Source organism: Haemaphysalis longicornis, unplaced genomic scaffold (assembly GCF_048455015.1).
Source record: "Haemaphysalis longicornis isolate Haplotype H1 unplaced genomic scaffold, Haemaphysalis longicornis Haplotype H1 scaffold_4, whole genome shotgun sequence".
NCBI lineage: Eukaryota > Metazoa > Arthropoda > Arachnida > Ixodida > Ixodidae > Haemaphysalis > Haemaphysalis longicornis.
In genome coordinates this window covers 103,179,228-103,203,804 of record NW_027526361.1, presented here as the reverse complement: position 1 = coordinate 103,203,804, position 24,577 = coordinate 103,179,228, and the positions used below count along the sequence as shown (strand labels likewise).

Here is a 24,577-nt window from a genome sequence, read left to right as displayed (position 1 = left end):
TTACAAACTATACTCATATTGCTATAACATAACAGAAGGTGAAATAAAAAAAAATTCATTTTATGGCTAATATATATCTCCCACAAAGCAATGGTCAAACGTTTGCAATATATCTGGTTACAAACTACTCATATTGCTATAACATAACAGAAGGTGAAATAAAAAAAAATTCATTTGATGACTAATATATTTCTGCTACAAAGCAATGGCCAAACGTTTGACCGAATCATTTTTTTTTTTGCCTGACCAGGACTGCAGAAGAATATATACACGCACCGCCGATACAATTAGGGGGGAATATTTATTATTTTACTAAGCATGTGAAGGCAAAAGCCTAGTTAGACCTTCTGTTCATCTCGTGTTGAACTTTCCGTTGAACTTTGCGACTGCGCCCATCCCCACTTAACCAGCCCACTGGAAAGCATCCACCGAAGTTCCTTCGGCCCGCTCCCCCTGTTCGACCCCGCCGGTACCTCTACATCTCAAGACGGCTCCTAATGTACCTGCGGAAGTTCCCTATTCTCGTGCCCGCGGCTGCTCCCCCTTCCCGGCGCGCTCTCCTATTTTTTGAACCTTACAACAAATTTTGGGTACCTCACGACGCGTCCCATGCAATACAGATATCTAATGCTTTCTCCCTAAATGCGTTAGTGGTCACCAAATGATCTACTCTTTCCAAATAAAATCGCATTTCGATCCGAAAAATGAAGGTGAGTGCGAAACTTTGCGGTATCCCCTCGTTATTGCCCCATTTTTAAGTGTGGTAGGTTCTGTTAGTTTAAAAAATGAAATCGCTTTTACTTTGCGCCTGTCTTCTTATCACACTTCTCGACATACTTTGCAACTGCCACAGAAATGGAACAAGGCAAGGTTGGCAGCTTCTTCGTCCACACTGAGGGCAGTGTTCGGGATATCGCCAAGAAAGTCGTGGGAACGCAGGTAAGCACACACGAGCCGGTCCATGCGGCCTGCACGCCGCGGCGCGCGTGAAGTTCATACCGCGGCAGCTGTGCGAATAACAACGAGGCAGCTGAATAATTACGACTGTCGGGTCAGGTCTCACACGTCGTATACGTTTCAATTGAGTGGCCGCGCATTGTGAACGCGCTGTATATGATCCTGTATGTTACGGTTTAAAGTGGCCATGGAGACAAAATTCAAATTATGTTCATCGAATTAACGATGATAGCTATTTTAAGCCAAACTTCACGCCAATAAGCTTTGCAGTGAGGTAAACATGAAATGGGCATGCGATTCACCAGCTACTTTCCCGCGCTAGTTTACGACAAATTAGCGTCGATTTTCGCGACCGGTTGAGGTCGTCAAAATCTGGCTAAGGCGTTGCGCTGCTGAGCAGAAGGTCGCGGGTTCGATTCCCGGCCGCGGCGGCCGCTTTTCTGATGGAGGCGAAAAGCAAAAACGCCCGTGTGTACGAGATTTCGGCGCACGATAAAGATCCCCAGGTGGTCAAAATTAATCCGGAGCCCTCCACTACGGCGCGCCTCATCACCTGCGTTGCGTCGGCGCGTTAAACCCTACAATCAATCAGGTCGTCAAAATCAAACTGAAATTAAACTGCTATCCTAAGTTTGCAAACCGAGGTGTACCCGTTTGAAATTTGGTGCGCATTCTTTTCACAGCAGTAAGAATGCTGGAGTAAACAACAGAAGTTCAGAACAAACCCGCAATATCATCTGCGCATGCAGAACTACCAACTGAGAGCAGGTGCGAAGCATGTCATGGTGAAGACGATTTTGTCACACAACCCTGGCTGTCTGGCATAGGCGACAGTATCGCCATTTACATGGCCAGGTTTGTTGAAGCATAGTCATACTTAATGTTTCCCGAAAATATTATCCCTAGCCGTAACAAAATACTGCACGCAGAGGTTCAATCACTAACTGAGTACCGCCGCAATCGCCGAGTGGCATCGATGCGCCAGATATGTAGGGCGACAATAACCAACCGCGTTTTGGCATTTGCCAACCTTGGTTCTGGTTGCTGTCGGGCAACACCGTTTAGATTCCGCATGGAGAGAACTTACTCACTTTCTATTTTATGTACATTGTTGACGCCAGGAAACGTGATTCAGCGGGAAAATTGAATTTTTGGTTGCAATTTTTAAATTTCCCAGTGAATAAAGCACCGAGGATGCATGATACACCGAATCTCTTGAATAAAAGAAAGGTGTACGTTGTCGCACTATCACCTTTAAAGCATCATCTTTGTTTTCACGTATACAATCGGAGCCAGCATTTTCGGGTTCCATAATTCCAAGAAGGAAAATCTTTCGTTCAGAAGGATACTGGGTGTACTTTATCTTTCCCACATGAATATTCGTAAGCACTAAGCATTGATAGGGGAACTAGTCTATTGTTATAGCTTAATAGGATGGATAAGCTGTCAGCACCGTAGTGTACCGACATGTCCTAAGGGCTACAGAAAACTGGCAACCGCTATTCACTCTAGAGAACTTGCTATGTATATCCATGTATATATAACCATGTATATCACCAACTAGGCGCGTTGTTTTGGTTGATAATTTATATACTCTGTGTTAGTGCGCGGCACCTTGGAGGCCACTGCTGTGTTTTGGCGGCGGCAATGACGTCGTAACCGAGTGAATGAAGACAGAAAGGAAACGGCCGGGGAAAGTGTGGCGAAATTTTGAGGGGGAGGGTAGTATGCTGAGCCCGCACGAGGCGCGCGCCGGCGGTGATGCTTGGCGAAAGTGTGAGGGGGAGACAGTGGGACATGCTTCTCGTTACGTGGCTCATACGAACCGCGTGACATTGCGGGGGAGGTGCAAACACGATTCACAACAAGGTGCTCGGCGGCTGTGACGCGCTTCGAGATAATAAAGAATAATAGTAATAATAGTAGCGCACGGCGCCTGGCGTTCTCCGATCATGCGATGACTTCCTGAGACGCAGCAGTTATGCGCCGTGACCGAGCAGACTGCAGTTAGCGGTGAGCCCAAATTTTGCATTAGCGAGAATAGCAATCGTCATCCATTTTTTAAAGGGCGAAGCACCTTAGGGTATCGGGCTGTGAGAGTCTCCTTTCATCCTCGTCGTTTCATGTATTCCCGGTGCTAAAACACCGGGACACTCTTTTTCTAACGCCTCAATCTAAAACGCTTCCTGCTTAGGAGAAACGAGACTTTTACAGCAAAGCTGCATGCCTCAACCGCCCAACAGTTACATATCCGTGGGCAAAAATGCCAGGGCGCCAACAATACACTTACACACAGCATGCTTCGCCCCTCCCCAGGTTTGACGTGAGTGGAGATGGCCCGGGATTTTTTTTTCTTTACAGGAAGAAGATAACGCGTTCTATGTGTGCGACTTGCGACAGCTGAAAACCCTCGTCCAGTTCTGGCAAAAGGAGCTGCCCCGCGTTGTGCCGTACTACGGTGAGAAGCCTCCGTAAATGTGCGAGCGCAATAGAAGACACTCAGCATATCATACGTTATCGCGCGTTGAAAAAGGTGGTCGCATATAATCCAGGAGGTCAATAACTGACTAGCTAATGACTCGCCAATCACATCAGTGATTGTAAAAGACGTGGAATTTGTACGCTTTAATTACCCCGAAGACCTGGAAGGGTTCAATTCGTTTTCGCCCGGTCGCTCAAGAGACAGGTACTTGGTACAATACGATTATCTTTTTAGTCCTAACATAACCCTTCTGTGTCAATTGCCCTTTTCATGCAATAATTTCGTGGAAGTGATGAACTTTTGTGATGAAAAGGCAAGCGGGTATGTGGTACCAGCATATGAAGAGGTGTTGTTTTATTCCATCCTACGTCTTCCTATCGCGTCAAGAAATATAACGAACCATGTTACGGCCGTGCCTTACCACAACAGAGGTCATTCACAGACTTATGGAGTATGTAACTTTTAGATGCGACGCATCTCTTGCTCTGGGGTATGTCCCTCCTGCGTCGTCGGCGTTCGCACACCACCTGCGCATGTGCAACTCTCACCCGTTCTTCTCTCCGACACCTGGCGCAACAGTCTCACTCCGTCTCATTATCATAAACAACAACAGCTGCGCGCGCGCGCGCTTCGCTCCGCTCGCGTCTGCTCCGGCGCGCAAGTGCGCGCCTGCGCGACTCTCCGCTGTCTTCTCTCCTTCAGGCGCTGTGAATATAAAGCGGGTAGCGCGCTGCGGCGGTTCAGTCAGCGCTCGCTCTCGTTCGACTCCGCGTGACTTTGCTTGACGACTCCGTGCTTGACTTGATTCTTCCGATGAACACGTGATGGAAGCGACGGTCCCTTCAGCTAGTGGGCTGACACAATCCAATACCAACGTCAGCGCAAACGCTCAAGGCAACGTTACGAACAATTGAACCCCCCGATGCGTCGCATCACATCAGGGTTCCCTCGCGGGAAGATGGGCGTAATTTTCTTTAATATTTCTGTTACCTTCATTGGCTGTGACTTTGATTGTACTATAGGCAAGGAGAGTATACGAAACGAATTTATTCATTTAAGCGATATTTTCTTTTCGGAACAGTAGACCAGCTAGTAGTTTTAGGATTGGTTCCGGCAAGTTTTAAACGTTTTTATATAGCTAGGAAAGATACGATTTCACACGTGCCCTGCCTTAGAACAACAACTCGCTGTTCTTGCGCCTTAAACTAGCTTTAGTGATTCCCACGTTTGTTTTTACGTGCTGTCCGTTTGCTCCTAACGAGGTGTTCTTTTTTTTAATCTGCTCATTCCAAAAGAGCTGAAAAGGGCATATCTACACATTGGATGGCGCTCTCCAAAGGTCTGTTATTTAGGCCGTCAAGACTAGCTTGCTTCCAAATGCAAAGTAGTCAGCTCCATTCTTCCAGCTTTCCAGGGCCCCGCCTGGTTTAAAGCTTGAAAAATGTTGCCCACAACCGCATAAATTTTGCCAACAGGCATACTGTGACTGTGTTTCCTTAGCTTGTGCGCTCTTATGCACGGCCGCTCGATGGAAACGACGTTGTTTCTATCGAGCGGCTATGGTTGTGGGATGTTCAGTGCCACCGCTATATGAAATACGCTTCTCATGCGGAAAGACAGACAACCGCAGAACTCATAGGTAAATAAATGACCGTCCTTGAGAGCCTCGACCAACTCTGATAAACTAAACTATAGTGCATCGCCGTACTGCATCCTGATTGGGCTGGTTACGGCTCCGCACCCCTGTATGATTGATCTAGGCTTTAGGACCAAGTTGAGACACTTTGGCTTGCGAATTGTTGAAGGTATAACCAATTGATTTAAAAGGTCCCAACTGCATCAGCGAAATGTGTGTCAATGCGACATCAGGCAACGCTTTCTTACAGACCTGTTGTATAATACAAGCAAAGCACCTGCGTTTTGCGTTTCGCGGATGTGAGCTCTTCTTTGGCTCATCATCATCATTAGCCTATTTTATGTTCAGTGCATGCAGGGTTAAGGCCTCCCTTACTGCTACAATTGAAAGGACATTGGCTTGTGTGCATGTGTTGCGTGGTTTCTTCTAATTATCATTTATTTGGGAGTGAATGGCTCTTCCATTGGTCTCTCTTCTCGGGTATTTTAACAGCGGCACTGATTTTCTGGACAAGTTCTTGTTATACAATTCAAGAATTAACAAAGTTTGTTGTAGACTGCAGTCCTAATTACCGGCTCTTATACCCATGTAGTGAATACCTAGACACCAAGATAGATATTTAGTGTTTCCCTAAGCGATTGAAGTTTTCACCTGGGAGTATATCCAAAATTATGCATGATAATGACTTTATACTCATTTTTCAGCTATAAAAGCTAACCCGGATCCTGTGATAGTAAAAACACTTCAAGAGGAAGGATTTAATTTCGACTGTTCTAACAAGGTGAGAAAAAAAAAACGAACAGTATAGTTTGCAAATTACAAATTCGCGAGGAAGGCTGTGACATCAAATGAAGTTGCACGGTATTCCGTTCCAAGATGGGTACAAGCGCAGCACTTCTGGTGCAATGAGAAGGTTCATAAAAATGTTCATATGCTGCGCCCCACTCCTAAGCCAACCTATAAACACTGAACCACCCACATCTGCGATAACAAAGCGTAGAATTCAGCTAAGAGAACATGTTATACTAAAATAACCCACGGGTATTCTGAAAAAAGAACAGCGTTGCTGGGACTCCAACATGGGCTGTTCGCTTCAAAAACCCGAGATTACACCCCAACGCTATTGAGGCCGAACAGAAGGGTTCTTTTAGCAGCTGTTCAAGAGAATAAAAGGAGCATTTCAAGCGAACAAGTAGGTGGCGGTAGGTGCGCACAGGAAGTGCCTGGCGTATACCTACGCGGAAACGGAATTCCGCTGAAGTGGCCCATTGGAGCTATGGACAAACATTGGACATTGGCCGCTTATATATGTCTTGTATTTTACGCTGGTCCAAATATCTACACTTGTACAGAAATATTTTTCAGGGAAGGCGCATTGTAAAAAAATTATGTTACGAAATTCGGAGAATTGTCTATTAATACGTAAGAATACTTGCACCGCATCTGTTTATTTCGAGTTTTTTGTTCGACCCCCAGTGTAAATTTTACCCTTTTAGAACTAGTTAATATATTAACTTCGTCAGTTAGAGATATTTGTGAGCCCACACTGCGTTACACAGTTGGTGCGTTTTGTTTTTTTTTAATTTTAGGCGCTCCGGTTGCTTTCATAGGTTTTTATTCTTGTCTTCGTCGTGTGGCGTAGGGTAAAAGGTATACATTTTAAATGACGACGTTTTGTTTGTGATGTAACATTTAATCAGTATTAATTTTCTTCAAGATACTCTTTGATCAATTATACCGATTTACGTTATCACAACGATGAACGTGTCTATTTTCTATGCGTAATCTTCGCCAATTACGCGTTTCTGTGCTCATGCAAGGGGTTATTCGGTTGTTTCTGTGGGGTACTGGGCAAGGCAGAAGGTGATAAACGAGAGAACCAGAGCACCCGATATCCCCTGAGCTAACGTGGCTATGTCAGTGCACGCTTCAGTCTGATCTATGAATTTGCTCAAGTGTCGTTCTTCAAAGCCGCAGTAGGCGCAATAAATGGGAGCCTCAATTTTTAACAAAAACATAACGGCCGCAAATTATACCCTGGGTTAGGTTATGTTATACCTGAAACTTACGAAGTGCTTCGTTGTTACAGCAAGTTTCTTCCTTCTTCCATCGTCCGTTTTTTTCAGCGGGAAATTCAGTTGGTTCTGAACTCCGGAGTGGACCCCAAAAGGATTATATACGCAAATCCTGCGAAGCAAGCTTCGCACCTTGACTACGCCGAAGGCGTTGGAGTCACCTTGATGACTTTTGACTGCGTGATGGAACTGCACAAGATTAATGACAAGAATGCAAGGTCATCATCTCCGCGAGTAAAGAATTTGTTGAATGCAGTACAAAAATTAGATGCCCAAATAGGTTAACAAGTTGAAGAGAAGAGAAAAAATTCCGATATGCAATAGCGTCTCTCGTTCTGAACGCCAGATACGAAGTTGGAAATGCCTACGTGTACACTCTCTTCAGAACAAAAAAGAGGGCAGCTAGGAGGTAAAACTTGCACTTTTTAACTTCGGTGTATAGGGACTGGAGGAGCTTAAGGTGTCAGCTGATCCTGCAGGTTCTGAGTAAAACCCAGCGTAACAAACACGCTTTTTTATGCTCTGGTTCAACACCTTACAGTGGTATAAGCACGCCGCAAATGTAGCCTGTTAATTACTACAGCCGGGAAGGTCGGTTTTATGGCACAAGAAGCCAGGTTGTTGTTCACACCAAAACGCTGGTGAGCCGTAAGCAGTACCACGTAGACAACGGAAATCAATGTTTTGAATTCAGGGGCTGCCGATGAGTTACTAGTTTTCATGTAGGTGGTTAGTGTTTATTTGGTTGAAAGATACTTCCGATTATTGAGAATCCAGGGATGTTTAGGCGGCTCTACATCCATGTCACGCATCTTTAGGGACGCCAGCACGCTGTTCATCGTAAATAGGCAGTCTTGTTTCGACACCTTAGCGCCAAATAAAGCAGAAGCGTCAATATACTTACGTCTAGGCCGATGTACAAAGCGAATGTCGCAGTACTGGAGACGAAAAGCCCAACGGAGTACTTGGCAGGGGCGATGTTTGTGTTACCACCTTCAGCACAGGGCGTGATGGTCCGCCACGACGTAGAACGGATGGCTGTAGAAACAGGGTAAAAATTGCCCCAATGCCAAAGCGACGTCAAATCATTTTTTTTTTGCCAGAATTAATTCGTTCAACGTTCATAAGAGTATCGCTGCCATAGACAAAAACGTATTCGTGGAAGACTGTTTTGGTTTGATTGTGCAAAACAGTGTTGTCACGTCGATGCCAGTCATTGACTGACTTGGACGTGGCTTTATATTTGAAGGAACGGACCAAATGAAGCGTAATGGTAGCCCACGTAAGCAAGCGCTGCAAAGCCCAACGAATCGTTTCCCGTGAGAAGGCGGCCAGTGGACAAGTTCTTCGGCTTCATTCAGATGCTGGGTCAGATATGTAATGATGGTGGAGAAATTTTAGACGGACAGGCGCAAACACGAACACAAGCAGATGAAACTTCGAAGATCGGTGTTGATTTGAGAAAACTGTACGTAAGACCACACGAAGCGGGAAGTCGGTCGGGAAGATTGTCGCAAAGGATGATTCATGTAGATACGACATGTCCCAAAATATTTAGCTTCCGAGCAGCCAAGCCACACTTTAAGGCGGAAGCAATGTATCTCCCAAGGTGCAATAAAGACGCCGTCCCGCCTCAGCGTGCGTCAGTTGATACGGCTACTAAAATGGCTGTCAGCTGAAAAGAATTATGTCGGCGCAAGTGTTGGAGCAAAGAAAGCAAAACGTTTTTTGCGGGCTCTTGGTGAACACTTGCCGCAACGTTTTTTAAAAAGAAAAGTTCGCTCAAAGAGTGGAGTTCGAGTAATGCTAAAAAGTACTCACATTATTCCTCTTCACTAACTATGTGTGACATCAGGGGGATGTTTATACAGTATATAAACAGAGGCGGTAACAACTCATTGCGGGCTCATGGCCATCACTTGCTGCCACCCAATTTCGAAGAATTGGTTGTCGAAATAGTTGACTCCCAGTAAGTCCAAAGGGTGCGACACGCTGGTGATACACATTTGGTATGTAGTTTTCCGGTTGCTGGAAGAAATAGCTTGTCCCAGCATTCCGAGAAGTACTTGCACATTCGTAAGCGCAAGCTCTTGTCACTAAGACAGTATCTGGAAACCTTGGTGTAGTATTCTGCCATAACTACAGCACTAATCTCGTGTCCTTGACTCTTGTTTCAGAGCTTTTCAGGAAGCTGTGCATAGCTGTTTGGGAGTCAAACGCGCTTGCTTTATACTTTCATTTGTTTTTGAGAGAGAGAGAGAGGAGATAGATAGATAGATAGATAGATAGATAGATAGATAGATAGATAGATAGATAGATAGATAGATAGATAGATAGATAGATAGATAGATAGATAGATAGATAGATAGATAGATAGATAGATAGATAGATAGATAGATAGATAGATAGATAGATAGATAGATAGATAGATAGATAGATAGATAGATATATAGATAGATAGATAGATAGATAGATAGATAGATAGATAGATAGAGAGAGAGAGAGAGAATAAACATTTATTGAGCGTAAGTGCTGATGGCAGGGCACTCGCCCGGTGGAGGACATCCTTATTTCGGAATACGCAGGCTGCGAATTGCCGTCCAGGCCCTCTTTACCAGTTCTTGCTGGTGTCAAAGGTCCGGATCGACCAGACAAGCCACCCACTGCTCAAACGATAGGTGAAAACAGGGGATAGATTTTGAGTTTGTTGGCCCTCCCATACCTCGAGCTACAGGGTGCCGGGCGTGAGGCAGAAATTGCAAAGGGAGGGAAACAGTTTTTTTGAGAAACCGGAGTAGCTTCATGCTCACTCAAGTGGAGTGACCAATTGATTTCTTGGTAACAAACAACCAAGACAGCTGCCGTGAGAAGGTCAGAGCCGTTTAAACTTGGCTGCCCCGTCAACTTACCGACTCAAGGAGATTGGCCACTGCCGATGGCAGCTGTCATCAGACACTCGCGACATATTCAGCAATTCAAATGTAGCTGTGCCATTTATTTAACGAACCAAAATTTGCCCACACTCACTCAGTGCTCGCCGTGGTCGCCGTGTGACGATGACGGCTGCTGTCAAGAGAAAACGGCCGCCGATTCATGAATTCCTTTGCTTCCGACGTCAAAATACTCACCCGGAGGAACGCTATGTTCTGTTACCTTGCCCATTCGGACCTTCCTCAGATATTATATTTTACAAAAGACCGAATGCACCCATCTTTGTTACAGCGAAGATTTATGCCTCGCTTTCTGCATACAGTGCCTGGGTGCAAAGTCGCGTCCACAAAAAAACTTTTGAACCTTGCGGCAAGGCCAACTTTCCGGTGTATGCGCTGTAGCTCTCAATCTAGCGTGTCTAGAAAAAAGTGTGCTAACTTGGCCGCTATGAAGACTCTACCATAAGGCCTAGTTTCATTCACTTGTCTGAATTTGGTAGCTCACATTGAAGTTGTAAACGCTACAGAATTGATTGATTGTAGGGTTTAACGCGCCGACGCAACGCAGGCGATGAGGCGCGCCGTAGTGGAGGGCTCCGGATTAATTTTGACCACCTGGGGATCTTTAACGCGCGCCGAAATCTCGAACACACGGGCGTTTTTGCTTTTCGCCTCCATCAGAAAAGCGGCCGCCGCGGCCGGGAATCGAACCCACAACCTCGTGCTCAGCAGCGCAACGCCTTAGCCACTGAGCCACCGCGGCGGGTAAACGCTACAGAATTCCCGGCCGCTGTCAATTCATAAGCATCTACGGAGGCAGTATAGTTTAATTCAGGAAACGGCTGTAACTCTGCTTAATCAAAGGTTATCGAAAACATTTTATATGAAAATTAGCCGTCTTGACAAATGCAACAGTACATGTCATGTCATTTACTTTTTGCAATTAAGCTGCTCACATTGAAGTTGAAAATATCGTGAAATTTAGAGCTGCTTTCAATACATGGTCTTCTACGGGAGGTAAGCGGACAACCCCATACTTGCTCACTACAATAAGGTTGTAGTCCTTCGAGGTACCCTTAATCTAGTTAACTACGAAGTATCCTCAATCGCAAATTACAAACAAAACGTTTTGTTATTTCGTTCATTCCTTGGACTGTGCCCAGCTTCGCTAGTCGTCTTTCCCAGAGTGGAAGGAACTTTATTTTTCATGACAAGAGCAACAGCAGAAGTTAAGGTGCTTTTTTGGTAGACATAATTAAAATTAGGTGGGGTGTGCGAGGTACGAGGCAAATTTTCAGCAGCCGTAGAACTTGGACGTTACAGACTTCCGAATTCGCGTATTCCTGTTAATGTCAACGCCGCTCAACAACTGCAGGTGCCTCAGCTTTTCATATATTTTGCGTGTTCCAGCAGAGGACTTTGGCACATTCGACTACGTATGTGCATGTAGTTTGGTTTATCGTTGGCAACCGTAACGAGGTACTCCACTCGATGCAATATAACAGCGTATTCTACCACGCGGAAGTGGCAAATATTTGGTAAGAAGGCATTCACCCCTGGCGGGCTTTTAAAACGGGTTTGTAGGAAGTATTCCATCGCCCAGCCGTACCGATAGTTCGCGTTGCCCAGCGCCTTAGCGGACGCACGCCGCAACCTGGAAGAAATTTCACTAGATACATAGCACGCATCATGAAATTGTCTAAGAAAGTTTACCCTGCGAATACTGATGCAGCGAAGATCCGGCCCGTTCAGAAAGGCATCGAGGACTATGTTTTCAAATGCTTATTTCGAAGTTCCCAACAATTGAGAGAGATGTACGTGAAAAATATGGTCAATCTCTACAGGAGCTATGATGAATTTCTTTTGCCTACGTTGTGGCTCGTTAATTCTTGAGAGCGGCTGAGACCATATTGGGCCTCCTGCTGATTTCTGGTATCTCCTTCATAGGGACAAAGACAGATGGTTTTGAGCAGGATGAGGAGCACGAAAGGTGTTATGTGAGCCTGCCGTTATTGGGTGGAGTTCATCACTGGCTCGTGGCTTTATGAAAGTTATCGGATGAGAAGTCACGGGTGCCCTTCTGCAAGCTAAGCATTCTGCACGTGCCCCGCACCATACGCTGAGATGGCGGCCCGACCTCCACCATTGCTCTTTTCGAAATTCCGTCCTGTTAGCCAGTTGTTGGTGCCACCTGCCTCTCGAATGCCCGTCCACGACCCCAGTGGCCAAATATGTAGGCGACAGCGTAAAAGTGGCCCGTTTGCTCGCGTGCGCTATATGGTGCCATGTCGCGCATATTGGGAGTCGAAAGCTCCGCTGGCTGCTCACGACATGGCATTCTTGAGTAAGTTTCCGTCGAACTGCCGGTCAGTGTTGCTGCTCTTTTATTTTATCAGAATTTAGTGGGCTTTCACTGGTGCATTCACAAAATGCTGATGTGTGACTCTACTCCCATCTGCCTTCTAGTTGGAAAAATGAAGGTCACACAAAGTAAATTTGGATTTCGGGAGCCGGAAAACAGCTATAAAATGGTATTCAGAGGAAAACTGCACCAATAAAGGCGTATTTCGCACGCGTTACATTTCTTTATTAGTGCCCCACGGGGTATTATATTGTCACGTGCTAATTGTTCAATTTTCCATCCAGGTTGTTGACTATTACATTCGAAAGATTTCTTAGCAAATTTCTCAATTAGTACTGAATTCCGTGTTCAAAAGGCACAATATGTACAGAGGTCAAAACTGTTAACAACAACGCGCGAACGCGTGGCATTCGATACGTGCAGCGCAGCCTGCTGATAGCCACCGGCATGACCAGCGAGATTAGGGGACGGCGCTGCGGCGGCTTGGCATGCGAAAGCTATTGCCGATGCTTCGTCGTTTCCGGGGGGGGGGGGGGGGGGGGCGAGGTTCGACGTCGAAATTCCCTCACCACGACCGCGCTAAAGCCGATATTAAACGCTATCTTACGGTGATAACCAGTGCAGTTTTGTTTTCGCCTTTGCTATGGTCCCGATAAAAAAAATATTATTTGCAGAGTTTATAGTTTAAGCAGAATCCCTAGTTTAATTCCTTTGTTAATTTATGGCGACGCAGTGAAACATCCCCCTCGCGAGGGGCACGATCAAATGCAGAGAATTTCCGGGGACGCACGACGTTAAGTAGATTGCGTTACGTTAATGTTGTTGCACTTGTGGCAACTGCTGACGAGAGAGCGCTCGTCAGCAGTAATTTGAATGAGTCAACGATTTGAATTCGTAGCGTCCCATTCTGTGTCGGCTTTGTGGCGCAGTGGGTAGAGCACCATGTACATTGCGTTCCGCCCGCAGGGTCGAGGGATCGAAACCGGGCGCCGGATAGTATTTCTTTTATATAGTGTAGGGGGAGGGGTGCGGACAACGACGGTGCGGACTACGACGGGACAACGCGGGTGACATCGTGAGTTAGTGAAATGCTCTGCATTTAAAAAAGTGGAATGTGGGTCAGGCACAGCCATTCTAACGTAGGTTGTGTAGACTTCACTGGTTATCAGCGTCAGATAATGTTTAAAAAAGTCCCCGCATTTCCCCGAGGGGAAGAATGTGGAAGTGCGAATGCACCAGTTGAATTTGCGCGGTTCGGTAATGTTCGCGAAAGAGAGATCACACACACACACACAACTACAAAGAAAGAAAGATGCATTTATTCACAGACACCTATTTGTGTTGTCGTTGTACTTGATTGCTAGAGCGGATCTCAGCTTTGAAATTTCGTGTCAGTACTCCTTTAAGCAGGTGCATTAGCCCTTCTCACGCCCGATTCTTGGCCAATCCCCCACGTGTGTATGTGCCATGTCAGCGGCCAGGCAGCGCGCGCCCATCTCCCCCCGTTGCCAAGGAAGACGAGGAGATTCCTGGCCAATCCCCCACGTGGGTATGTGCCATGTCAGCGGCCAGGCTGCGCGCGCCCATCTCCACGTGCGCGGACATCGCCGGTGGACGCAGGTTCAGGGTCGCTTAAGAAGTGCATTGCACTTAATATATGCGTTGGCGGTGGTCGTGGTGAGGAACTTTCGGCGTCGAACCCCTCCCTCCAATACAAGGAAGCATCGGCTATAGCTTTCGCATGCCTAGCTGCCGCAGCGCCGTCCCCATATCTCGCTGGTCCCGCCGGTGGCTATTAGCCGGCTGCGCTGCACGCATCGAATGCCACGCGTTCGCGCATTGTTGCTAACAGCTTTGACCTCTGTGCAGTTTCACTTCGCAAGGGTTCCTGCTTTCAAAGAGGAATTAACCGTGCATTTCTTTTTGCCGTTCTAGCTATGCGGCCGCTGAAAAAATATTGTATATGTTACTTATTTTGTGCCACACTGTAGGGTTTATGTGCGCTCAAGAGACACAGTTGAAGCGCAAACGCATTGCTTGCAGGCTACTTTTCAGGTTCGCAATGGGAGGACAGCGACCACAAGAAATAAAAGTAGAGCGAAAGTTTGGATGTCGACTCGCCGACGCCGAAGAAGTTCTCAGAGCTGCCATGAACCTTGGCCACGCTGTTGTCGGAGTTGCGTGAGCTTTCACCGCTCCTGCTTTGAAGTTTTTCAGTGGCAGTAGGTTTAGCTCAAATAGTAATGTTGCGATTCGTGAACGAATGTTACGTGAAGCATAGAATGTTTCATAAATGTTTTGATATTATGTGGGTCGTAGTAGTTCATACATTTTCTATGTGATTTGTGGCAATGTTTAATTTTATAACAAGTTATGTACCGTTAAAAACGATGGTCTTTTCTTCTGCCTTCTTCTCCACCTGCTCCTACCCACCTTCTTCTTCTTCTTCTTCTTCTTCTTCTTCTTCTTCTTCTTCTTCTTCTCCTATAAATTAAATTAATTTTTTTTTCTCGTCCTCTTCCTCATCATCCTTCTTTTTTCATCATCTTAATCTTTTTTATCATCCTCTTCATCACCGTATTCCTCACCACCACCCTCTTTCTCTTCTTCCTCTTTCTCGTTCCTTCCTGGTCCTGCTTCTTCTGCAGCACTTCGATAATCGCAATTTTTTGTCGTTGTTCAAAGAATGCGTTTCAACAAGAACAACAAAAATAAGTTTAAGTACGAGAAGAATTTAGAGGTTCTCCTCTGCTTTACAGTTTTCATCTTGGCTGCGTTTCCTGCATGGCGGAGACTTACCAAGTTGCGATTGAGCAAGCAAGGAAGTTGTTCGACCTGGGTGCTCATCTGGGCATCGAAATGAGTGTCCTTGATATTGGCGGGGGATTTTTCGGAAGCATCCGGAAGCTCGACCAGCTTGCTCAAGTAAGAGTAAACAAATTATATTGAAATAACGGATCATACTTTTCTTGTTTCGTCCAATTTAACAAGGTGGCGCCACCTGTGGAAGGCAATATTGAACGACTTCCTTCTATCCCACATTTACAGTGCCTTTCACGATGATTGCCACTAAAATTCTATAAGGAATCAGTGCATTATAATTTTTTGTAAACAGGCATTGCGTGCTCTATGACGCGAGAAACCCGGCGTTGTGCGTAACAGGTGGTACCAAATCCATGAGACGTCAGAGCTGGCGTTTGATGTCCGCAGTAGTATGTAAGTCAGTGGTCCATCATGGGCAATCAATGGCCATCGAAGTTTCTCGAAGGGCATAAGTAGTCAGCAAGAATAAATTAAAATGACAGCGCGTGACATGTCACAACGATATTTCACAAGTGACTTGACTAGTCATAAAGTCATGTTGCAAAGTCGCGTGACCAAGTCATGACGTCACGTACCGAATCGTGTGACGACGCCATGTGGTCAAGTCCTGCAGGGACGTTAGGTTAATGTGACCGGTATACAAGTTTGACAAGTTTCTCTAACAAGAGCCGTAATGATTTCTTATTCAAGCCACATCAGAAGACTTAAGTGCTGCAACGAGTTTTTTTGATTTAACGAAAAATTCTTGCAGAATTATGCATGCTATGGGGCCAGTCTCTAAACCCACATTCTGCCGGATCAGGAATGTTCGGTGTAAAATATAACCTTATTCTGCCTGCACTGCGCCGGTGTTTGACTGCGCAGGTCTTCGCCGGAGTGCGATCAGCGCTAGACTTGTATTTCCCTCCCTCCTGTGGCACTGTGGTCATAGCTGAGCCGGGCGAGTTCTTCGTCACGTCGCTTTATACGTTGGCCGTCAAGATTGTCGCCAAAAGGACCCGATTATCAACCACTAATGGTAGGGGTTACACTTCACGACCTTTCTGAAATGTTCATCTAGAAATTGTAATAAAATGTTACTATTTTTTGTTCCCCAACAACGGTATGCATGTTGGTCGACATAATTTTAGTGGTACAGAAACCTCTGATAGTTTCGACTTGTTAGACCTGTTAAGAGCCAAATTTATACATTCCGAGTGATTTTATTTCAGCGATGTTCATGTTGCGCTCACAATGACAGGAAACAAAAATATTCACGCCCTCAAAAAACTCGAGTACAGGGTTTACTCACTCGCTATATTTTCTTAGTCTTCTGGAATCACACATGTTTGCTTAAGTGCCCTGGCATGCATGTTGGATTCATGCACCTGTTGTTGAGACACTTTTCCTTATGCGTGTGTATTATCTGTACGTATTTGGAAACACCCAATCGACTGGGGCTAGGTTCTATGGTAATTCTATTCTTTAAGTTGAAATGAAATATTTTTACTCCCACTAACGGATACAATAATTATTAGGCCGCATTTACTTTTGAAAAGCGATGATGCTATGTCTATTGCTGCAATGCTTACCAGAGATATATCTTAATTCTATATAGGAGGCAGACATTGAGACAGAAGGAGAGAAATTGGAGTTTATTTACCAGGGAACGGAACCACCGATCCTGCTCATGTCACCCAGGGGTGGCTAGCGTCGTTATTTTGCATACCATAGCCTTGGGCTGTCAGCTTACCTATTTCGCCAGGCGGCGATGGTCCTTCAGGCCCTGGCTGCCAGCACGTTTTTACAAAGCTTTATATATACTTCCGGATTTGCCGGGAGTTCCTCGCCATACCGTGTGGTAAAGAGTGTCGGGTGGTCCCAAGAACTTACAGTTGTGGTCGCCTACTGTAGGGTCTGTCTTGTGAATGATGGTCGTGGGTAAAAACAACGAAGTCGCCAATCTCCGAATAGCAAAGCTCCAGTGTTGAGCGCGGGGTTGGGGTAGTGGGTATTTTTTATGCTTAGTATATGTATGTTCCCATATGTCTCTGTACCGCCTTGCACTGGAGGGTTTGGCCCATTCTCAAGTAATGTGTGAGTCGGCATAATATGACCTCAGGCAGCGGCGTAACCTACCGTCTTTTCCTCTAGAAGTTCATGGCCAGGAATCTAGAAGGAGGAGGAGGAGGAATCAACTTTTACTGAGCCCAAAAAGAAATCGGTGGTGCACGCTGGCACCAGACAGGGTGGTTCCCGAATTCCTAGTTACGGGACCCATATGTTCCCAGCAGCTCCTGGCCCCTGTCTGTGAGTGCGAGCTGAGTCGGCAGGGCGGGGCTGGACAACAAGGTCTCCCATAGCTCAAGGGGTTGGGGATTGGAGGTGTTGTGGGGAAGGGAAGGAGAGGGGGTCTTGAGTTCTGTGCACTCTGCCAAGAGGTGCGGCAGGGTGCCCTTCTCTCTTTTGCAAAACGGACAGAGCATATCGTATTCCGCAGGGTACATGCGGTTCATCAGTACGGGATGCGCAAGCGATCCCGCCTGCGCTCGATGCAGGGTCGTCTGTTGTTGCCTAGTCAGTTTGGGGCGTCTTAAGTGGCAGCACTGCATATTTTGATCAAGCTGGAAAGCCCAGCAAGTATCCATACGTTCTGGATTCCTGGCCATGAACTTCTAGAGGAAAACACGGTAGGTTACGCCGCTGCCTGAGGTCATATTATGCCGACCCACCCATTACTTGAGAATGGTTTGGCCCTTCTCATTTTGACGCACTTGTTTGAAGCTTGGGTACAGGGACAATCATACGCAAGCCGGTAAGCGAACAGCTGCTTTATTTGTGCAAATTTTCTCTTAAATATACAACAAAACCTTGGAGCGGTTACTTAAAACCGAGGTATACTCCCATTAAATGAACGATTGAAAACCATCCCAACCACCCAAACTAATCTCTCCTCCATTCCTCTCCTCTACGCATGTGTTAGAATCTCGACCTTACTTTTCTGAAAGGCCACCACGGAATTCTGATACGATTTTATTCAACTTGCTTTTAAATGACAAGGACTTTCGAAAACCCTCTATCCAGCCTTGCGTCCGCGCGGCTAGCCATTTTCTTCGCCTTCTTGACGTCACGAAGGCACGGGCAGCGATGGCAGTGATTGAAATGCCTCTATGGATGGCTAATCAGCTGGTACTTATTGTTATGCTATTTGAGTCTCATATTCATGCGTCTTCCCGAATACTCAATGTCACTTACCCCAGGACAACAGTACATAGTACACTGCCCCTATTTGCACTCAACCGACTTCTTGGAGTGGTTCGTTGAGCAGGCGTTGTGATGTTTCCTTGCCTCGTCATCTATATTGTTTGAAAGGCCGATTAATGTAAATAATGCTTCTGCACTATCTCACAACTCCAGTCAACATCTGCTATACACTGTTTTCTTTGGTTCTTCGAAGGTACAGTACGAAAGCAGCATGATGTCTACGTCAACGAGAGCAGAGAAAACTCCGTCCCAAGGGATATGTACAAGTTCCTGGACATCGCCTATTCGCCGCTGAGTGTGAGACATGGTTCCGCTTAGCAGCAACTATGTAACGACAGGTTATTTTGAATAGACCTGAAATTTGCGTAAACATCCACCGTTTCGGTAATTGTAAAGAAGCATGCAGTTACGAAAATTCACCCACGAACTGCATTTTATTCATCCCAAGCTCTAACATCTCAGCTTCAGACACATATATGGGCCATTTTTGTGAAACTATCCCGCTTTACATTAATTGTTATGGACGAATAAAAATACAGCGACGTGGAGTTTGAAACTTTAAAGCGACTTGCTTCAGTTACATCAGAACATACATTATAACTTCTTTAATCCACCAATAAATACTCCACGAGAATGTATGCGGACAGTTAGTAACCTAGTAGAGCTGACAACAACAGGGGTAAGACCGAATGCCTAGTTTTATGGCCTGAAGGTGTTAAGAGTTAAAGGTATTATTTTACACAACCTTAATTGCGGCCACAACTTGTTTCAGTAGTAACAAAATCTTCTGATGTCGACTCCCACTAAACATTACAACGGGAAAAAAGTTTGAACTTTCCACCCACTCAATCGTCACTTCTGCTATTCTCCTAAAATAACCTACCGCATATTGTGGAATTGCCACCTCCCCCTCTGCGCCCCCAATCTCTCACCCCAAATCCGAAACCTTCTCCCAAACACTGGGAGGGCCTGCTGACCAGCTCTCACCACGCCGACCGTATCGCTGTGGTCACTCGTGTCAGGGCTGCCGCCAAAGCCCAAACCTACCTGGGCTGAGGCTATGCCACCCAACATAATTACGGCACAACCACGACTCACTAAACGTTCATTAATGGCGGAGATGCTGAAGGTCGAGCCTTTTCGTTAGACTGCTGTTGGTCGTGCGTCACGCAGGGGTAGGAGCAGGTTCCCAGACCCTCCGATAGAAGACGGAGTGGTCTCGCATGGGCGGATTCCTCTCCCTCCTCCTAGTGGATGGAGAGGGGAGGGAGCCTCCCGCCGCAGACGTTTAGCATCTGATTTCCTCGCGCGAACCGTAGATTTGTGCGGCGATGGCGCTGGCGCTCTCCGGCGAGCGCCAATTCACGCTCAAGCCGACGCAAGAGAACCATACATTGGCTGCTGTAGCAGATTTCACGCTAGGTGGAACTGGGTTTGATTTTTTTTTAATCTCTCCTCTTCCAGCCCCCGTACGAAAGGCCCCGAAACCAGTTGACAAACCTGTGGGGTGCAACTTGCCACACGCTTGATGTGATCGAGGATGGCGTGCTCTTCTTCGACGTGTCCGTGGGCGAGTGGCTGCTCATGGACAACGCGGGAGCCTACGGAATGGCCGAGGCCTGCGGCTTCAACGGCTTCGGCTTCCCGCCTGTGCACTACCGGACCGAGAGAGAAGACGTGCAACGAGTCTCCGGCATCCTCCAGGCGTCGGAGCTCTCGCCCGGCTACAGCCAACCTGAGGCAGCGCTAAGGAATGCGCCCACTTTAATGGAGGAACCATAAAAAAAAGTATACTGTGGTGATGTTTTCTTCGCCTGTAAGCTGAAGCAATAAAGACTCTGAGAACAACGCATTCGGCGTGCCTACCCGAGGCGCCCTACAACTCGTACTCCCTTCAACTGTAGCCCTACTTGCCCTAGCAAAGCATCAAACAGACGCCGTACCATGTGCATATCTTTCAACTAATCTTTCAACTGGACAAGATCTTCCAATTGGGCCGAGATTCCTGGCGGGTGAAACGCCTTTCCTCAACGCCATGCAGAAGGATCAGCTTCTGTCAGCCTCGAAGTGTTCGCGATGCATTTGGTGCCCGCAGCTTCTGCAGAGTCTTCACCTAGTTCTTTTCTTTCTGAAGTAAAATCCCGTGTCTCTGCGATGACATCCTTCTTTGTTCCCAAAGTTACCCCGACCTACAAATTATTGTATCCGTCTATGCAGCAGCCTGTTGCATGTTGTCGAAAAGAACTGATCTGGTTGATTAATAGCGAGGTAATAAAACGCTACAGGAAATAGAGGATTGACCAGCCGCGGTGGCTCAGTGGCTAAGGCGTTGCGCTGCTGAGCATGAGGACACGGGTTCGATTCCCGTCCGCAGCGGCCGCATTTCTGATGGAGCCGGAAAGCAAAAACGCCAGTGTGTATGAGATTGCTGCGCTGGTTAAAGATCCCACGCGGTCAAAATTAATCCGGAGCCCTCCACTACTGTGTGCTTCATCGCCTGCGTGGCGTCGGTGCGTTAAACCCTACAATAAACCAATCAAATTCAGAGGATTGCTTACAAACGCGCGACCATTTTACGCCGCTTATCTACTGCCCCATGCTTGAAATTATTTGGTGGCATTGAAAGAACTCGTCAACTTACTACAGCGCCTTTCTTGTGTTTTTTACACTTTACTTGCACGTGGTGCTGGATAGATAGGAATTTATGATTTTGTGCGTTAACATAAAGACATTTATTTTTGTTCTGTTGTTTTATATTTTAACTTAGTTTAAAGTTTGAGAGTGTACTTGTATAGTGCTCTGTGGTTTCAATGATATATTTTCAGTTCTTTATTATTTTTTACATTTCAGTTCATTGAGGGAGATTTCTTCTTTATTTGGCAGACCATTGGTCTTCGGTACCTCAGCTTCCGTTTCTTTTCTTTTCATATTCTGCAACGAACAAAGGTTTACAGAATTGACTATAGCGAAATTGCCACATTTTGTTATCAAATGCCGATTTAAGCGGTTTTTTGCTTCATTTGATTGATGTTTTTATTGTTATGTTGTTACAATAATCTCCATTTTCTTATTATAACGATTCCCCATTTTCTTATTATAGCAATGAATCGCCTAACTGCTTAAATTCAAGAAAGATGCAGGGTGAAACCGACTAAGCATTTTTTTTATCATAGGCGAAAAAAATTGGATCCCATCCACGCTGTGAAAGTTGTTGGACTGCGAAGCTGGAAACGACACGCACAAGGATTACTCATGCGATGTGACTTGAATTCACACACGTGGCTCTACAAAGAGTGAAACTAAAGACTCTGTTAGCCGTTACCTGGGTTTCTCGGGGGCGCCATCCACTGACCGAGTGACGCAGCAGCGACGGTAGATGGAAAACGGAGAGGAGCGTCTGGCGAAGGTTGAGCAGGAGGAGGGCGGCACGCGCGGCTATGGCTCTCTCACTGCCTCCCCCTCACTTTTGTTTCTTGCGTCACCGCCAAGGAGCGCCCTCCACGCCCTCCCCCTCTTCAGACGCTGTTGCGTTCGCCGCTAATCCAAACCACTTGAATGCCGTTATCAGACATTATGCGGTTAGCACTTCGCATGAAGGCTTTGAATGAGCGCCGGTGGTAGACCCGCCACTTTGCTAGCTGAGTACACCGTCTTTCTCCCCGTCTCCCCGTCTCCTCATGTGGGCAATTTAATCCGCCACGTGTGGTTCGTAGTTAGAGTAGTTCGTCGTCGGGTTTTAGATATTTTTTGAAATCGGGGGTAAAAACCGGGTGCTATTTTTCAAACTAATAATCGGGAAGAAATTGGTTTTTTTTCTAAACCATTCGGAAATTCGGGTTTTTTCCTTAAATCTACAAATTTACTAAGCAGTTTATACTCAGTTTATTTTATCGGTAGGTATCTAGAGATTCTTAACTCGAGCGCGTTTAGATTTGTGTTATTTTCAAGCTGGTAATTTCGGGAGGACATCAGGGTTTTGTACAAAACACAGTCTAAGATTCGGCGTTTGTTCAGAAAGGGATTTGTAATGATGACTGTAAAGAGCGTTGATAATTTCTAAGAAATGAAACACTTCATTCACAAAAAGCTGGTCATCGAATTTTTACACCTTCGTGTTTACGTGCATTATCATCTGCATGCGCAACATGTCGGTCTCTATTCGAGACGTGTCCGATCGTTGAACGTACCTCGGCTGGGAGAAAGTTCTCTCGACATCACAGCTTCCATTAGCTATGCACAACAATGTCACTGCAGCATTTGCAGCCTGAGGTAGCGAGCGTAAGAGTTATGCCACTTCTCAACGAGTTCGAAAGCTGTGCTTATGGGTCTTGCATCCAGCAAGTAGTGGTTGAGAACAGCGGACCGTCAGCCCAGGATTGTGCAGATCGCTACGTTAAAAAAGGTCCATTCGGGGAGGAATAGCGCTTAACCCGAATCTCCTGAAACATGTTCGGGGTATGAAAATGGGGTAAACTCGGGTTTTGCCCTGAAAAGAACAACCCTATTCATAGGGTGTGAGTTGAAATTGTTGTCGCGCGATTGGCGTGTTGTAGTTGAGTATTGTAGTTGTAGTTGAGTTTTAGTTGAGCTTGGACCAAAACATGGAACAAGCTCCCTGTCGGGCGTGTCGAGACGGCTATTTTGACAGCGGAGCTGCTTAAGTTTGAGTTCCATCTGTGCCTGGTGTCGCTGAAAACTTGGCGCAGCAAAGTGGAGAGGAGGAAACTGCCAGCCAAGGAGTACGAGAGAAACTGGCGATGAGGTAAGGAGTCGACGAGCAGGTGTGGGGAGGCCGCGCCCCAAGAAAATGCAATACGCTTGCCTTTTTCCGAATCGAACTTCGGTTCCTCGCGTTATGACACAGGCATCTAATCGATTGTGATATCATCTCTCTTTCTTTTTATTCCATGGTATATACAAATATAAAAATACATATATACAAGAACTAGTTACACATCTTGGCACTTAACATACACGGTGAAACGCGTAAGCTGGAGTTCGGCGAACAAAACATTGACAATTCCAGCTAGTACGGGAAGTGATGCACACCATCAGGTCTCAAATCATTTTGGTCATGGTCTCCCTTTAGCTGAATTATCATTTGACTTAAGTGCAACTTCGATGATGCCATTGGCTCAGTGTTTCTGTCTAACATGCGCGCTTTCCATCAGCTTTGTAGAGCCATCAGAAAAACAGGTCATAAGACACGTTCATAGGAACGAGCTAGAAGGCACCGCGTACTCTGGATGTTAAGTGAAAATATTTTAGAAGCGAAGCTCCTCTTGCTCGGGCCCTGTCCCGCCCCTCGTTGCTGCTGTAAACGGCACGGCAATTTAATGATGATTGTGGCAGGATCCCCCTAGGGATTGGCCAACCAAAGATTCGCCGAAGAGGACAAAACGTTCAACGCGTTCGTTGCTACCCAACAAGGAGAAGAGGAAGAAGAAGAGGTTGTCGTTCGTCGCCTGCGAGCTGAAGACACGTACTGGGGGTACACGACACAAGACGCTCTGCAGAAGGCGACGGCCAAGGTGGCTAAAATGTCACACACCGAATTCGCCAACTTACCCATGGAGATTCTCATCGTCCAAAACAACCCCTACATAACCACCACAAACATCGACGTCGTCGACGGGCTTGTCCACGGAGCGGTGGAAAGCTTGACGTGTCGAGTCTTTATATGATGTGTGGCAAGATCCTCTCGCCACGTACTTCACCGACCACAAAATTGTAATCTTCAAAGGAAAGCGCTTTCCACAGCTTTGTAATCAGTAATGTAATCCTTGTATATAATTTCATCGACATGTAAATCATAACATCTTGTGTGTATAGAAGTGTATACAATTGCATCGATATGTAAATAATAAACACCATGTATATAAGTGTACATAAAAACACCCCTACAACAACGTGTCGAGTCTTCAAATGATGTGCGGGCGAATGTTTCACGCTTTTACCGATAAGCATTGGAGCTTCGCCCCCCTCATCATCATTCACTTCGTGGAGATGACGGAATTTTTTGGAGTGTCCGTTGAAGCACATCTCAGAACAATATGGCGTCTTTGCAGT

General features: G+C 46.1%; 1 protein-coding gene across 1 annotated transcript; it reads left to right on the top strand.

The window, feature by feature from the left end:
• The first annotated feature begins 855 nt into the window (after window positions 1-855).
• LOC144179902 (ornithine decarboxylase 1-like) lies at window positions 856-20,346 on the top strand. The gene is made up of 9 exons (XM_077708325.1): window positions 856-939; window positions 3,319-3,415; window positions 5,780-5,856; window positions 7,202-7,368; window positions 14,486-14,623; window positions 15,202-15,367; window positions 16,130-16,289; window positions 18,708-18,805; window positions 19,973-20,346. Exons 1-9 carry the CDS (start codon window positions 856-858, stop codon window positions 20,288-20,290), a joined length of 1,305 nt encoding a protein of 434 aa, XP_077564451.1. The 3' UTR covers window positions 20,291-20,346.
• Window positions 20,347-24,577: the final 4,231 nt, after the last annotated feature.

What these genes read in the sequence shown, in the direction of transcription:
- LOC144179902 (XM_077708325.1), top strand. Translation starts at nt 856, where the DNA reads ATGGAACAAGGCAAGGTTGGCAGCTTCTTCGTCCACACTGAGGGCAGT. An exon ending in CCGCGTTGTGCCGTACTACG is followed by an intron (nt 3,416 to 5,779) that starts GTGAGAAGCCTC and finishes CTCATTTTTCAG; the next exon opens with CTATAAAAGCTAACCCGGAT. An exon ending in ATTTCGACTGTTCTAACAAG is followed by an intron (nt 5,857 to 7,201) that starts GTGAGAAAAAAA and finishes CGTTTTTTTCAG; the next exon opens with CGGGAAATTCAGTTGGTTCT.